General features: G+C 57.5%; 1 protein-coding gene across 5 annotated transcripts in view; it reads left to right on the forward strand.

Moving 5' to 3' along the window:
* Positions 1-15193, forward strand: part of SEMA6C (semaphorin 6C) — a 92275-nt gene that overhangs the window by 64207 nt on the left and 12875 nt on the right. For 4 of the 5 annotated variants that reach the window (XM_073323013.1, XM_073323016.1, XM_073323017.1 and 1 more), the window contains 9 exons: positions 6-94; positions 908-1125; positions 2282-2413; positions 2906-3061; positions 4105-4278; positions 4921-5058; positions 9344-9421; positions 12609-12664; positions 13390-13440. In XM_073323013.1, the coding sequence (XP_073179114.1) occupies positions 6-94; positions 908-1125; positions 2282-2413; positions 2906-3061; positions 4105-4278; positions 4921-5058; positions 9344-9421; positions 12609-12664; positions 13390-13440 (1092 nt within the window). The remainder of the gene's footprint in view (positions 1-5; positions 95-907; positions 1126-2281; positions 2414-2905; positions 3062-4104; positions 4279-4920; positions 5059-9343; positions 9422-12608; positions 12665-13389; positions 13441-15193) is intronic. The other variant, XM_073323015.1, reaches the window with a different exon arrangement.

Here is a 15193-nt window from a genome sequence, read left to right on the forward strand (position 1 = left end):
CCCAGAGCCCCACTTCCTCCATGCCCTGGAGTACGGGAACTACGTCTACTTCTTCTTCCGGGAGATCTCCATGGAATACACCACACTGGGCAGGGTGAGTGCCGAGCGGGGGCCGAGGGGACTCAGCGTAGCCAGGCCCCAAGGGGTGGGGTGCAACCATGGTGGGTAGGGGTTGGCATGCTGATGGTCGGGGGCACCGTGCCCTCGGGGGCTGCCTCCTGGTGGCACCCACAGCCCAGTATGGGCATACCCCGGTCCCTGGATGTGTTAGCGCCCTGATGGCCAAAGGGGCCAATGCCCAGCACCTCCCAGCCTGGGCTTTGCAATGGGATCAAAGGGAGCTGGGCATCTAAATCCCATAGACAGAAAAGATGAGGGGATCCCTGAACCCTTTAAGCCAATTTCTAAATCCCTGCCCCGTGGCTCTCCATGGGGGGATGGACAGGATTCCCTGTTGCTCTCGATGGGGGATGGGAGGGATTTTTTATTGCTCTTGATGGGGGGATGGGAGGGATTCCCTGCTGCTCTCCATGAGGGGTTGGGAGGGATTCCCCGTTGCTCTCCATGGGGAATGGGAGGGATTCCCCATTGCTCTCCAAGGGGGCATTCTCAGTGGGAGCTGCTGGGTACTGAGCAGCTTTGAACAGTCCACCCCTTAGGCTTGGAGCCCACTGTGTGCCCATCACTGTGGCCTCTGGCCAGGCCCTGCTTTAGTTGAGCCCCACAGCAGGAAGAGAACGCTCCCCCACCCCCCTTAATCCGAGGCAGCGTAAACACTCAGCCCAAAGGCGAAGCCTGGCCCCGGCTGGGCCTGCCTCAGGGCACCTCAGCCTGGCTGGAGCGGGGTGTCAGCAGCCCCGGCAAGGCCAGCCGGCCCCTCCCCGTAACCAGTGCCCTGCCCCAGCAGGTGATCTTCTCGCGCGTGGGCCGGGTGTGTAAGAACGACATGGGGGGTTCGCCCCGCGTGCTGGAGAAGTACTGGACCTCCTTCCTCAAGGCCCGGCTCAACTGCTCCGTGCCCGGAGATGCCTTCTTCTACTTCGACGTGCTGCAGGCCATCACCGACGTCTTCCAGGTCAACGGGCGCCCCGCTGTCTTCGGGGTGTTCACCACCCAGTCCAACAGGTACCGCAGCCCCCCTCCAACCCTGCCAGTTTGCTCAGTGGGGCGGGACCTCGTGGGCCCTCCTGCTAACGGCCCAGCAGCACCCAGGGTACCAGGCCTTGGAGCATGGCGCTGGGATGCCATATGCCTGCAAGGCACCGTGTGCCTTCAGGGTCCTCCTGGGGGTGCTGGGGCTGGGGGGGAGGAGTCTGAAGGTGTTGACAGGAGAGGATGAGTTGGGATCCACTCCCCAGTCTGGGGAGGAGGGAGCTGGCTCTACTGCTGGCTTCCCATGTGACCATGGATAAGTCACTTGATTGCACTGTGCCTCAGTTTCCTCTTCAGTACAATGGGGATAAGGAAATGTCTCTGCCTCCCCGGGGGGAGGGAGGATCAATCCATTCCTGCCAGTGGTGGGCTCCGATATGGAGCAGAGGAGCCTGCTAGAAAAGGCTGAAAAGGGCAGGCGCAGAACTGTGGGAGGGGGCCCGGATGTATAAATCCCCCTGCTGTGCCTCCCCCATCACCCTGTCACTTCCTGCCTGCAAAGCCCTTTGGGATTCTTTATAAATGGCCCTGCGATAACAAGTGGTGTGCGCAGCCCAGAGACCCTACAATAACAAACCAGTGTGCATAGCCCAGAGACCCTACAATAACAAACCAGTGTGCACAGCCCAGAGACCCTACAATAACAAACCAGTGTGCACAGCCCAGAGACCCTACAATAACAAACCGGTGTGCGCAGCCCAGAGACCCTACAATAACAAACCAGTGTGCACAGCCCAGAGACCCTACAATAACAAACCAGTGTGCACGCCCAAAGACCCTACAATAACAAACCAGTGTGCACGCCCAGAGACCCTACAATAACAAACCGGTGTGCGCAGCCCAGAGACCCTACAATAACAAACCGGTGTGCACAGCCCAGAGACCCTACAATAACAAACCAGTGTGCATAGCCCAGAGACCCTACAATAACAAACCAGTGTGCACAGCCCAGAGACCCTACAGTAACAAACCAGTGTGCACAGCCCAGAGACCCTACAATAACAAACCAGTGTGCACAGCCCAGAGACCCTACAATAATAATCCAAGCTGGGCCCAGCAGCAGCTGAGTGGAGGTTGGAGCCACCAGCAGCCCCACTCAGGCCTCCCCTCATCTCTACCACCCCCACAGCATCACTGGCTCGGCTGTCTGCGCCTTCTACCTGGACGACATTGAGCGAGCGTTCACTGGGAAGTTCAAGGAGCAGAAGAACGCGGATTCTGCCTGGACCGCAGTGCCGGAGGAGAAGGTGCCTAAACCCAGGTAAACAGCCCCCTCGAAACGGAGCAGGACGTGTGTGGGCTGTTACTGGGCACAGCCCCTGGCCTGGCCTTTGAGGCAATGGGCCAGAAGCCAGGACTCCTGGGTTCTATTTCCAACACTGGGACTAGGGGCTAGAACAGTGGCCTGGGCATCAGAGCAGAGGGTTGGGAACCAGGACTCCTGCGTTCTTCTCCCGGCTCTTGGAGGGGAGTATGGTCTAGTGGTTGGAGCATGGGCGGGAGCCTCTTCGGAGGGGGAGGGGGTCTAGGGGGTTCTACCCTGGCACCTTAATTATGTAGAGATGGACACATGGTTTGGTTAACACAACATCGGCTCCCTTGGGGGCTCCCCAATCCAACCCTGTGGGTGGGACTGGGAGCTAGGCAAGTGGAGCAGCTGCAGGATGGGGGGCACTGCCCCCTACCCACAGCCAGCTGAGGTGCTGCCCCTGGGCCGCCCACGCCTGCAGCTGGATTCTCTCTGTCCCTACAGGCCAGGCAGCTGCGCCAGCGTTGGCCAAGCGGCCGGCTACAGAACCTCCAACGAGTTCCCCGACGAGACGCTGGCCTTCATCAAGTCCTACCCACTGCTGGATGAGGCCGTGCCCTCCGCCACGGGAAGGCCCTGGTTCACCAAGACCACCAGCAGGTACCACGAGGGCGCTGGGGCTGGAGGGGCAGCCGAGGAAGGGCCGATGCTTCCTGGGCAGCCAGTAGGTGGGGGACCATCAAGCCGAGCCAGGTCCCACCTAACCCATTGCCCAGGGCTGGGTTCTCCTGTGCCGGATTCACTCCCATCTACCCCATCAAGATCGTCCTCTGCCTTCCAAGGCGTTGTCTCATCCTATGGCGAAAGGACCACGGGGAGGGGGCTCCCAGCCCTTCCCCTGGGAGCTGATGGTGTCCAGACGTTTTCCTTTCTAAATTGTCCTCTGGCTCCGTTTCAGCTAGGGTGACCAGACAGCAAATGTGAAAAACCGGGACAGGGGGTGGGGGGGTAATAGGAGCCTATATAAGGAAAAGATCCCAAAATCGGGACTGTCCCCATAAAATTGGGACATCTGGTCACCCGAGTTTCAGCCCATCCGCCCCAGTCCCTGCTGGCTCACCCTAAACAGCCCCGTGCAGCCTGATCCTCCTGCCTAACAGGAGTCAGCGAAGGGGAAGTGCACCAGGCTCTGAGTGGGATTGAGGGGCAGCCATCAGTGGCAGAGGCAACCGACCCCGGTCTCTTGCGGCTGGATCCTTTGGGGCCAGTAAACTATTACCAGCAAACGGTCTTTGACCAGTGATCAGTGAGAATAAACCACCTGGGCCCTGGCAACAGACCGGCCTCTGCACATGTACCGATGTGTGCCGATGTGTACGTCTTCGCCCTGGTGGGGTCACGTGTGTGCACAATGGTGTGCGTGCGTTTGTGTGTGTGTGCGCCACGCCCAGATGGGGTTCTGTGCGTGCCCATCGTGCACGTGCGTTTGCAGGTGTGATCACGTGTGCACAGGTACGTGCGTGTGTCTGTATGTGTCTCCCCTGGGCAATAGTGCTTGTGCGGGGACGTGCGTTGAAGTGCACACACGTGGCCTTGTGGGTGCACGTGCATATTCATGTGTCTGTGTGTCCAATGGCTTCCAAGTCCCCTGGGCTGCCACACCAGGCTCGTGCCCTGAGCTAGCGCCCTGCCACCCCCCACAGGTACAAGCTGACCCAGCTGGCAGTCGACCCAGCCGCTGGCCCCCACAGGAACTACACGGTGCTGTTCCTCGGCTCGGAGGACGGGAAGGTGCTGAAGGTTCTTACGGGGACTAAGGAGAACTCCAGCGTGGAGACCCTGCTCCTGGAGGAGATCAGCGTCTACAGCCCGGCCCAGTGAGTGCAGCTGGGGCACCATGCGCTCGGCCTGGAACGAGAGATGGAGAGCAAGCAAAGCACTCGCTAGAGAGAGTGGGACCTACTGGTTAGAGCAGGACTCCTGGGTTCTAGCCTCAGTTTTGGGGACGCAGGGTCGAGTGGATTAGAGCAGGACTCCTGGGTTCTAGCCTCAGTTTTGGGGACGCAGGGTCGAGTGGATTAGAGCAGGACTCCTGGGTTCTAGCCTCAGTTTTGGGGACGCAGGGTCGAGTGGATTAGAGCAGGACTCCTGGGTTCTAGCCTCAGTTTTGGGGACTCAGGGTCGAGTGGATTAGAGCAGGACTCCTGGGTTCTAGCCTCAGTTTTGGGAACATGGGGTCTAGTGGTTAGAACGAGGGGGAGGGGGATCTCGGCTTCAGGGTTCTGTTCCTGGATGTGGCTGAGTGATTAGCAAAGGGACCTGGGAGTCTGGATTCCTGCGTTCTATTCCCCTGTGCCACTGACTAGCTGTTTAGCCTGGGAGTCTTGCCATGCCTCAGTTTCCCCACCTGTCAAACAGGGAGAGCCATTCTGCTGTACCTGTGCTCTCGTGGAAGGAGGGGCGCGGGGCGTGGGGGCGCGGGCTCGGTTTTGACTCTGGCTCTCTGTGCTTGGCCCCAGGTGCAACGTGAAGAGGGAGGACAGGCGGATTGTGGGCCTGGAGCTGGACACGGCCCACCAGGCCCTGTACGTGGCCTTCTCCAGCTGCGTGCTGCGTGTGCCGCTCAGCCGCTGTGACGCCTATGGGAGCTGCCGGAAGTGAGTGGGGGATGGGCCGTGGGTTGGGCTGCTGCCTCCTGGCATGGAGGGACCCTTCCCAGCAGGGTCCCGAAGGTCCGGCAGGGCCGGGGCTCCATTCACACAGTGCGGGTGCTGCGGGGGTGAGAGGGAAGGGAACTGTGTGTGTGCCAGGTGGGAGTGTGTGTGGGGGGGTGTGCACGCAGGGTGTACAGCGTGTGTGTGTGTGTATCTGAGTGACAGGGAAGTGTGCACGTGTGGGGGGGGTGTTGGGGGAAGTCTGCGTGTGTGTGTGGAGGGCATGAGGGGTGTACAGCATGTGTAGGTGTGTTGGGGAAGTGTGTGTGTGTGTGTGTGTGTGTGTGGAGGGCATGGGGGTTGTACAGCATGTGTAGGTGTGTCGAGGGGAAGTGTGTGTGTAGGGGAAGTGTGTGTGTGTGTGTGTCGAGGGCAGGGGGTGTACAGCATGTGTATGTGTGTCGAGGGGGAGCGTGTGTGTGTGTGAATAGGGTGTGTGTGTTAAGGAAGTGTGTGTGTGTGGGTAGGGTGGGGGGGTGTACAGCATGTGTGTGTGTCATGGGGAAGTGTGTGTGTGTGTGTGCGTGTGTGTGTGTGTAGGGTGGGGGGGTGTACAGAATGCACTTAGGACGGAAGAACCCAATGCACAGCTACAGACTAGGGACCGAATGGCTAGGCAGCAGTTCTGCGGACAAGGACCTAGGCGTGACAGTGGACGAGAAGCTGGATATGAGTCAGCAGTGTGCCCTTGTTGCCAAGAAGGCCAATGGCATTTTGGGATGTATAAGTAGGGGCATAGCGAGCAGATCGAGGGACGTGATCGTTCCCCTCTATTCGACATTGGTGAGGCCTCATCTGGAGTACTGTGTCCAGTTTTGGGCCCCACACTTCAAGAAGGATGTGGATAAATTGGAGAGAGTCCAGCGAAGGGCAACAAAAATGATTAGGGGACTGGAACACATGAGTTATGAGGAGAGGCTGAGGGAGCTGGGATTGTTTAGCCTGCAGAAGAGAAGAATGAGGGGGGATTTGATAGCTGCTTTCAACTACCTGAAAGGGGGTTCCAAAGAGGATGGCTCTAGACTGTTCTCAATGGTAGCAGATGACAGAACGAGGAGTAATGGCCTCAAGTTGCAATGGGGGAGGTTTAGATTGGATATTAGGAAAAACTTTTTCACTAAGAGGGTCGTGAAACACTGGAATGCGTTACCTAGGGAGGTGGTAGAATCTCCTTCCTTAGAGGTTTTTAAGGTCAGGCTTGACAAAGCCCTGGCTGGGATGATTTAACTGGGAATTGGTCCTGCTTCGAGCAGGGGGTTGGACTAGATGACCTTCTGGGGTCCCTTCCAACCCTGAGATTCTATGATTCTATGATTCTATGTGTGTGTGTGTTGAGGGGGAGTGTGTGTGTGTGTGTGGGTAGGGTGTGTTTGGACCATAAGCAGCCATTGGCTCTCCCAGTGCCCCTGCCTGGCCCGTGTCCCAGCCCCGACAGGTGTGAATGCCCGACCCGAGCCAGTTCCAAGAAACCCAGAGCCCCTGCAATCTCTCTCTGACCTTTCCATGTCCTTTATCTGGCAATTAAGACCACCTATAAAAAGCCCCCAGCGAAGCCCTGAGCAACCCCCCTCCAAGTCATCAGAAGAAGGGATAACAGCACACGGAGCAGAACAGGGCTGGCATTAAAAGCATGGGGGCCTGTCTAGTGGTTGTGGAGGAGGAAGGGAGTCAGGACTCCTGGGTTCTATTCCCAGCTCCGGGAGGAGACTGGGGTCTAGTGGTTGGAGTGGAGGAGGGGGAAGGGAGCCAGGACTCCTGGGTTCTATTCCCAGCTCTGCCAGTGATTTGTGTGATCTCGAACAGGTCATTTCTGCTCTCTGAGCCCCATTTTCTATGTGGCTGAAACTGGCCCTCTGGGGGGGTGCTCGGGGGCGGGGGGTGATGAGTTTTGTTTCTGCAGCACGTGTTACCAGCTGCATCATCTCTGCACAGGCTAGTCATTGCTGCTTGGCGCTCTAATCCTTAGCGCTTCTGAGCTGCCTCATCCCTGCAGCTCCCAGTACCGTTCACCTCATTGCACAGAGAGGGGTCGGGCAGATGGCGGGGCCGGGAGCAGAACCCAGGAGTTCCCTGCTGCCTTGCATTCGTAGTTCCCCCGCCCGGTGCAGCCTGCCCGACCCAGCAGCACCCCTCACCCTCTGGTGGGAGGAGCTAAAGGAGCACGCTGGACATCCTGACCCTGCTCTCACGCCCACGTGTCCTAGGATCAATCCATCAGTGACACAGGCATCGAACCAAGGTCTGATCTGACACCTAGGGACGTCCCCCCACTGACTTCACTGGCCTTGGATCGGGCCATACGTGAAGGCAGAATCAGGCCCCAGAACGCACCAGTGATCCACGTTGACTGGTTTCCTGACAGTGTCCCATGCCAGTTATTTTGGAGGCAGGTAAACCACCCCACCTCCCATATGAGCGTTAACTACCCCTGGGGCCAGGAGTAGGGGATTATTTCCTGGCCCTCAGAGGATGATCTGATGCTGGCTAGCCCTGTCATAGACTCATAGAATATCAGGGTTGGAAGGGACCTCAGGAGATCATCTAGTCCAACCCCCTGCTCAGGGCAGGACCAATCCCCAATTTTTGCCCCAGATGGCCCCCTCAAGTATTGAACTCACATCCCTAGGTTGAGCAGGCCAATGCTCAAACCACTGAGCTATCCCTTGCCCCTGTCCAGGCTGCTACCATTCATATTACGTAAGCAGATGGCTGAAGAGATCTGGGAGCCGTTAGTGACTATCTTTGAGAACTCATGGAGGACGGGAGAGATCCCAGAGGGCTGGAAAAGGGCGAACATAGTAGCTAGCTGTGAAAAGGGGACTAAAGACAATCCGGGGAATTACAGACCAGTCAGCTTAACTGTGGGGTACCTGGAAAGATAATGGAGCAAATAATTAAACAGCCGAGTTGCAAACACCTAGAAGAAAATAAGATGATAAGTAACAGTCAAAATGGATTTGTCAAGACAGACCATGTCAAACCAACCTAACATCCTTCACTGACAGGGTAACAAGCCTTGTGGATGGGGGGAAGTGGTAGGTGCGGTGTAGCTCGACCTCAGTCAGGCTTTTTATACTGTCTCACGTGACTGTCTCGTAAATGAACTAGAGAAATAGCTTAGCGATGACTCTACTATAAGGTGGGTGCACAACTGGCTGGAAAAGTGTACTCCGAAAGGAGTTATCAATGGCTCGCAGTCAAGCTGGAAGGACGTGTCGAGTGGGGTCCCGCCGGGATCTCTCCTTGGTCTGGTTCTAGTCAATATCCTCATAATGGATGTGGATAACGGCTTAGAGAGTACACTTATGAAGTCTGTGGGCATGCCAAGCTGGGAGAGGTTGCAAGCGCTTTCGGGGACAGGATTAGAAATTCAAAATGATCTTGACAAACTGGAGAAATGGTTTGAATTAAATAGGATGAAATTCAATAAGGACAAATGCAAAGTACTCCACTTAGGAAGGAACAATCAGTTGCACACATACAAAATGGGAAATGACTGCCTAGGAAGAAGTACTGCGGAAAAGGATCTGGGGGTTATAACGGATCACAAACTAAATATGAGTCAACAGTGTAATACTATGGCAAAAAAAGTGAACCTCCTTCTGGGCTGGATTAGCAGGAGCGTTATAAGCAAGACGCGAGAAGTAATTCTTCTGCTCTACGTGGCACTGATAAGGTCTCACCTGGAGTATTGTGTCCAGTCCTGGGCGCCACACTCCGGGAAAGATGTGGACAAATTGGAGGAAGTCCAGAGGAGAGCAACAAAAACGATTAAAGGTCTAGAAAGCTTGGCCTGTGAGGAAAGATTTAAAAAATTGGGTTTGTTTAGTCTGGAGAAGAGAAGACCGAGTGTGGGACATGATAACAGCCTTCAAGTCGGTAACAGGGTGTGATAAAGAGGAGGGTGATAAATTATTCTCCTTAACCCCTGAGGATAGACAAGAAGCAATGGGCTTAAATTGCAGCAAGGGAGATTTAGGTCAGACATTAGAAAAAACTTCCTAACCGTAAGGCTGGTTAAGCACTCAAACAAATTACCTAGGGAAGTTTGGGAATCTCGTTGTTGGAGGTTTTTAAGAGCAGATTGAACAAACACCAGTCAGGGATGGTCTAGATAATATTTAGTCCTGCCTCGGTGCAGGGGATTGGATCAGGTGGCCTATCGAGGTTCTGTCCACCCCTGCATTTCTGTGATTCTGCGTCTGATCTGCTTCCCAATCCATCACAGGAGCTGCTTGGCCTCCCGCGATCCATACTGTGTCTGGCTCAGGCCAGGAGCGTGTGTGGGTTTTGGACAAGAAATCAGGTGAGTGGCTCTGGTTAGAGATTGGGAGGGGCGGGGGATTTCCCAGGGGTCTGCAGTCCTGGGTCAGTGTCTGCTCACAACACAAGGGACGGCTGTTGAAGCAAACCAGATGCGGGTTTCAAATGTGCCCTGACACAACTCAGCTGGGGGATGGAAGAATTTACTGTATGTCCCTGACTAGCTGCCCTGCCTTGGCCGACTCCACCGATCTCTGAGCCTGTTACACATTGCCCACCCGGCGTGCGCTCGTTTGCACCAGTCAAATCAGGACAGTGGCCTTTCACCCCCACTTCAGGGCAGCAGGGAGCCCGGCTCAGATTCTCCTGTCCTCTCCCCACCCCTCTGCACCGGTCTCCTTCACACCGTGTCGCTCCTCTGCGTCTCTGGTGGGCAGGGTCGGCCTCTCTGTCACTGCCAACTCTCGGGCTCCGTTCGAGTCGCTCTTGCACCGTCTGAATCGGCTCCCATCCCGGAAACCCCCACGGAGCTCGGCAATACTGAAAACTCTCCCCAAGCTGAGTCCCGAGGGTGCCGTGAGGCAAGCCCCTTCCCGTCAGCGGGGGTGTAACACCCACACGCACACAGCTGTGGCGAGTGTGATCCAGTTGTCACAGCTGATGTGCACCTGTTCCCTGATTGCACAGTCGTTTTCCCCAGCGCACAGTGGGTGTGACAGGCTGCCGGCGCCATCTGATAGCACCCTGCTCTGTGTACCCGCCTGTGCTATCCATGCCTGGCTATGGAGAGTCAGGCCCGAGGCCCCCTCGTTCCCCTGCCCATGTGCTGGCAAAGATGGTTAGCAGAGCTCCCCTTCCCCAGCCCCGCCCTCCCTGGAATGCCCAGCAGCTGGGTCCCCTTGGGAAGTGTAATGCACACGGCACTGGGCACCACCCGATGCCAAAGCTGCCTCGCTCCAGCCCTCTGGGGGTAGTGGCTCCTTTCTCTGTGAGCTGGTGCAGTTGCCAGGCTGACCATTAGAGGGAGACAGAGTCGCATGCGCTAAGCCGGCGTAATGCAGGAGCAAGCTGAGTGCCGCTGTGCCACGGCAGAGCTGGCTCTGCGCCCATCCGGGAGCATTGTGTCCATGCAGCGGGTCCTGCCCTGTGTCAGCCGCTCCCTTCAATTCCTGGTTCCCCCATCCCCCCGGCTGGCCAGGACCCACTAGGCGTGTGCTCCGAAGCACCCCCTGCTGGAGAAGACGCCTGTGCCAGGACCATGAGAAAACCACAGGGCACAAATCCTGTAATTAGCCTCATTAGGGCTGCAGCACAAGTAAACCCCACTGCCGGCTCCTAGGGTGGGTGGAGCTTGGTGGCATTACAGCCCTGCCTCCCAGCTGCATCGGATTAGGATCTTGCGCTGGGGAGCAGCTGCCTGGGAAATAATGGGCTCTGGGTTTGGTTAGGCCTGGGAACACGCATGGAGAGGGAGACACAGCGGCACTAGCCAGAGGGCTCCCCGGCACGTTGCCTTCTGAAGCTGCAGAACAGGGCGCCTAGCGGGGGGACGCACAAAAGGCTCCATCCCTGAGAAAGCTCGGGACAAACCCCGCTCCCCGGCTACACGGGCGGCTGGGCTCACCCGCAGAGCAGCTACCGCAGCTCCTGCGGCCCCCCGGACTCCTGGGTCCTCAGCCAGCCTTGGGAGTCCCGCCAGATCTGGGTGTCAGAAAGGAACCCTTGAAACCGAGCCTGTGCGGGGCTGGGAGGAGAGGAGGAAGGTGGAGCTGGTTGGAAGATTTTTTATGAACTGAAATTTCACGGAAGCTGAAATGTTTTGAGACAGGCTGTGACGAACCAGGTTTTGGAGCGGAGGGGGGACGGGGGGAGTCGTGTTCTGTAGCCTGGGGGAAGAGCCAGATTCTGCTCCGGGTCAAAAAATTCAGCTTTGACCCAGGCAAAGCAGGGACTCCCCCATCCCCAGCCATTGGCCTCACGTCCTTGGACATTTCAACTCCTCTCTTTTGCAAAAACGGTCGGAGAGGCTTGGCTTCCGTCCCAGGCAGGACAATACATTTCTGAGCCTCGAAAGGGGATTGTCTGGTCGGCTCTGGAAAGGGTCTGAGTGGTTTGGTAGTGGGGGAAAGACAGAAATCAAGGCTGCTGGTTTGTCAGTGCCTGCAATCATGCGGGTGTGATATGGTTTATGGTGAAACACTTCAGTGTCGACGCCTGGGGGGTGGGGGGAAGTCCAATGGCTGGCGGTCAGCCAGGAGGTCAAACTAGATGATGTGGGTGGGGCCTCCTGAGCTGAACATCTCTCCGTATGGGTCACCCCATCTCGCCTGTTCTGTAAGCCCCACAGCCTTCCCCTAAAGAGATAGGTCTGTGCAAGTGCCCCCATCTCACAGATGGGGAAACTGAGGCATGGAGAGCCTGGAATGAATGGAGAGAATCAAACGCAGGAGTCTTGATTCCAGGTTCCCCTTTTCTCTAGTAACTTGGCGCCACTCCCCTCCCCAAACCAGGAGCAGAACCCAGGTGTCCTGATGCCAAGTCCCCCCTGCTCTAACCACTAAACCACACTTCCGCAGAGGCACTGTCTATTCCATACAGAGTGTTTTATGGGGTCCTCATGACCCCACTAGCCCATCGCAGCCACAGGCTGGACGTTGTTTGCCAAGTGGAAGCCTTAATGCCGGCGGGGAGAGTGTGGATCTGAGAGCAGCCCAGCTCTGCCATGTGGTGACCCTGCATCCAGAAGGGTTGGAGGCGGGGGTGATAGTGTGAATGAGAGCAGTGGGGAGAGGGGTCCTTTTATTGAGCCTCATTTGCCTCTGAGCCCAGGTTGTAGGGGGCAGGGTAGAAGAGGCCTCTCCTAACTGCCTCTCACCTGAATTCTAGATCTCCTGGGTTCTTCACTCTAGCTCCTTCCCTGCTTCCCACCTCTGCCCCCTCCTACCTTTGGCATGAGACTAAGACTCTAAACATCCATGCGGCGAATTGCATCCGAGATCAACCCAACTAACCAGCCAAGGGAAGACATTACAACAAAGCCCTGCACGTCAGGCTCCTCCAAGCAGAGAGATGGCTCGGGCTTGGGGCAGGGGGGAGAGCTGCTTTGGGGGAGGGGCTCCCGTGCCTCTAGCTTTATCTCTGTATGGTTTTTTGGAGCCCCGATTAACGAGCAGAGGGTTTAATTGAGGCGACAGGCTCCTTCACCGCCGTCTTCCTTGGTTTCCTTCCAGGGCTGGATTCGAACAAGATGTTGAGAACGCAGCCAAGCAGCCGGGGAGCTGTCAAGGTAAGTGAGGCCAGGGCCGCCCCCCCGCCGCCCCCCCCCCCGCAGTGGCAGCTGCAGGGGCAGGAAGCGCTGGGGGTCTCCGCGGAGGAGAAACGGGATGAGTCAGCATCCCGGGCTGCCCATAAAACAGCCCTGGCCAAGCAGAACAAAAGTGGTGAGATGCAAAATTTGGACCTGGATTCTAGGGGGGAAATCCTCGTGTTTCCATTCTGGGGCAGTGGAGGGATCCGGGAGGCAGGGAAGGGGGTATGAGGCCTTTCGCTGCTAGGAGGCTCGCACCCAGCTGGACCCTGGCCGGGGCACTGGCTAGCTCAAGGGAGCTAGGAATGGGCTATGGGGACTTGCCTTTCTAGGCCTTTCACCTCCCGGGCTCTGGTTCCGACCGGGTGGCTGTCCTAGCTGTTCTTGCTAAAAACCCCATGTAGTCTGTGACAACTGAACCCACAAGAGCCCCAGTTTGCAAACCAAGCTCCAGGTCTCCCTGGCTGGGAGTGCTGGGACCCGCGGGGCCGCCCAGATCCTTAGCAGTGTCGCTCCAGTGGATGCTGCTCAGACGCAGGGAGTGGGTGGACCAGGTGCTGGATTAATCCCTGAACCTGTCCCTTGCCCTGTAGTTTCCCACCCTGACATTCCCCCCAGCTCTGCTGCAGTCTCCCCATTCCTGCCCCCCTCCCCTCTTTGTTCATTGTTGATATCTAGCTACCGCTCTCTTCTCCTTTCTGCAGACGCCGTGACCTCCATGGGAAATCACAACAGTGCCAGTGACTCCTCATATGGTCAGTGACCCCGTCTCCCCCCTCTCACTTTCACCCTCCCTCCAACCCTGCTGCCCCCCAAATCCCTCACCCCTAACCCTCTGTGACGTCTCCTCCCAAAGCTCTGGGAAGGGACGGGCCCTACGTGGTTTACTACTCATTGCGGTTCTGCTCTCACCCCCCACCCTGGGGCCGGGAAGAGTTTGAGGGTGGGTTACAACACAGAGGGCTTGTCCCAGTTCCGCTGAGACCCCAACATCGGGACGTCCCATGAGCACGCCATGCTGGGACACCATATTGAGACAGCCTGTGAGGACAGGACAGTGGGACAGCCCATGCAGACGCCATGTTGGGATGCCATATTGGGCTGCCCCATGAGGACTCTATATTGGGATGTCACGTTGGGGCATCTCATGGGGATAACCCTTGGCAACGCCATGTTGGGTCACCTCATGGGGATGCCATGTTGGGACGTTACATTGAGACACCTCATGGGGATGCCATGTTGGGTCACCTCATGGGGATGCCATGTTGGGACGTTACATTGAGACAGCTCATGGGGAGGCCATGTTGGGACGTTACATTAAGACACCTCATGGGGAGGCCATGTTGGGACACCATGTTGCGATGCCGCTTGGTGACGCCATGTTGGGTTACTCCATGAGGGTGCCATGTTGGGAATCCCCTGACCCCCCAGAGTATTAGCATTGTGCCCCTGTCTGCAGTACCACCATTGCTTCCTGTTGGGTAAGGGTAACACCCTCCACGAATCCCCCTCACCATCCTACAGGGGCAGCGACAAGTTCCCTCAGGGCCAGGGCTGGTGTCTCCTCCTCTGGGAGTCTGGGCCTGCTGAAGCCTGGTGTCCAAAGATGGCTCCCACCAGGCCCGACCACGTCCAGACAAAGAGCTCCCCAGCCAGTGAGGCTTGGCAAGTGGGCAGTTGGGGTGCTGGGGAGGTAAGCAGCCACTGCCCTGAGCGGAGCTCATGGAGAGAGGCCAGAGGGTGCCCACCATGGGTGCCGGGGGTTGCATCACTAGTCTGTCACCATCCACACCGACACGAACCGCGTCCCCTAACCACCATCGCTAACCCTGTCACCTCTCATCACCCCACCCGCCATCTCTGCTCGTCATCACTCAGAACATCCCGCATCACCCTCCGCTGTGGCAGGGACGGAGCCGCGGTCAGGGCTCCGACGAGAGGTTGGGATCCCAACGGCTCGAGTCGGGCCCCGCCATGACGGCCCTCACCCCTAAGGTCGTGCTGTGAATCCAGCGGGCCAGATCCTGGTTCAGTGGGCAGCAGCAGAATTCCTCGCACACCCCAGGCAGCCAAGACCTGACCTGTCTTCCCCCAGGGCCAGGTCTGGAGGAGAAAGCAGGGGCGGACAGCTGCGTGCATAGTCACTGTTCGAAAGCAGCCAGGAAGGGGCACAAATAGGAGCTGGGTTTATTGAAGAGCGGGGTTAGATTGCAGCAGGCGATGCCCCCTGGCATGGGATGGGGGCTGAATCTGTCCTGTGGAGCGTCACAAAGAGCCGTGGCAGGGGGCAGAGCACGGGGCTGGTGTCTCTCTCTCATCTTCTCACCCCTCCGGACTGGGGCTGAGGACACAGGGCCAGCCATGCAGCACCATAGCAAGTGAGGTGCTGGGCCCAGGCTCTGAGCGTGGTGCTCACGCCGGGTGCTATGTACACGGAGCTGGGCACAGCATGGGCAGGTGCCATGCAAGCTCCTCCTGGGCAGTGCTGGGCTTTTCCCCACCTCACGC

Source organism: Lepidochelys kempii, chromosome 24 (genome assembly GCF_965140285.1).
Source record: "Lepidochelys kempii isolate rLepKem1 chromosome 24, rLepKem1.hap1, whole genome shotgun sequence".
NCBI classification, from domain to species: Eukaryota; Metazoa; Chordata; order Testudines; family Cheloniidae; genus Lepidochelys; species Lepidochelys kempii.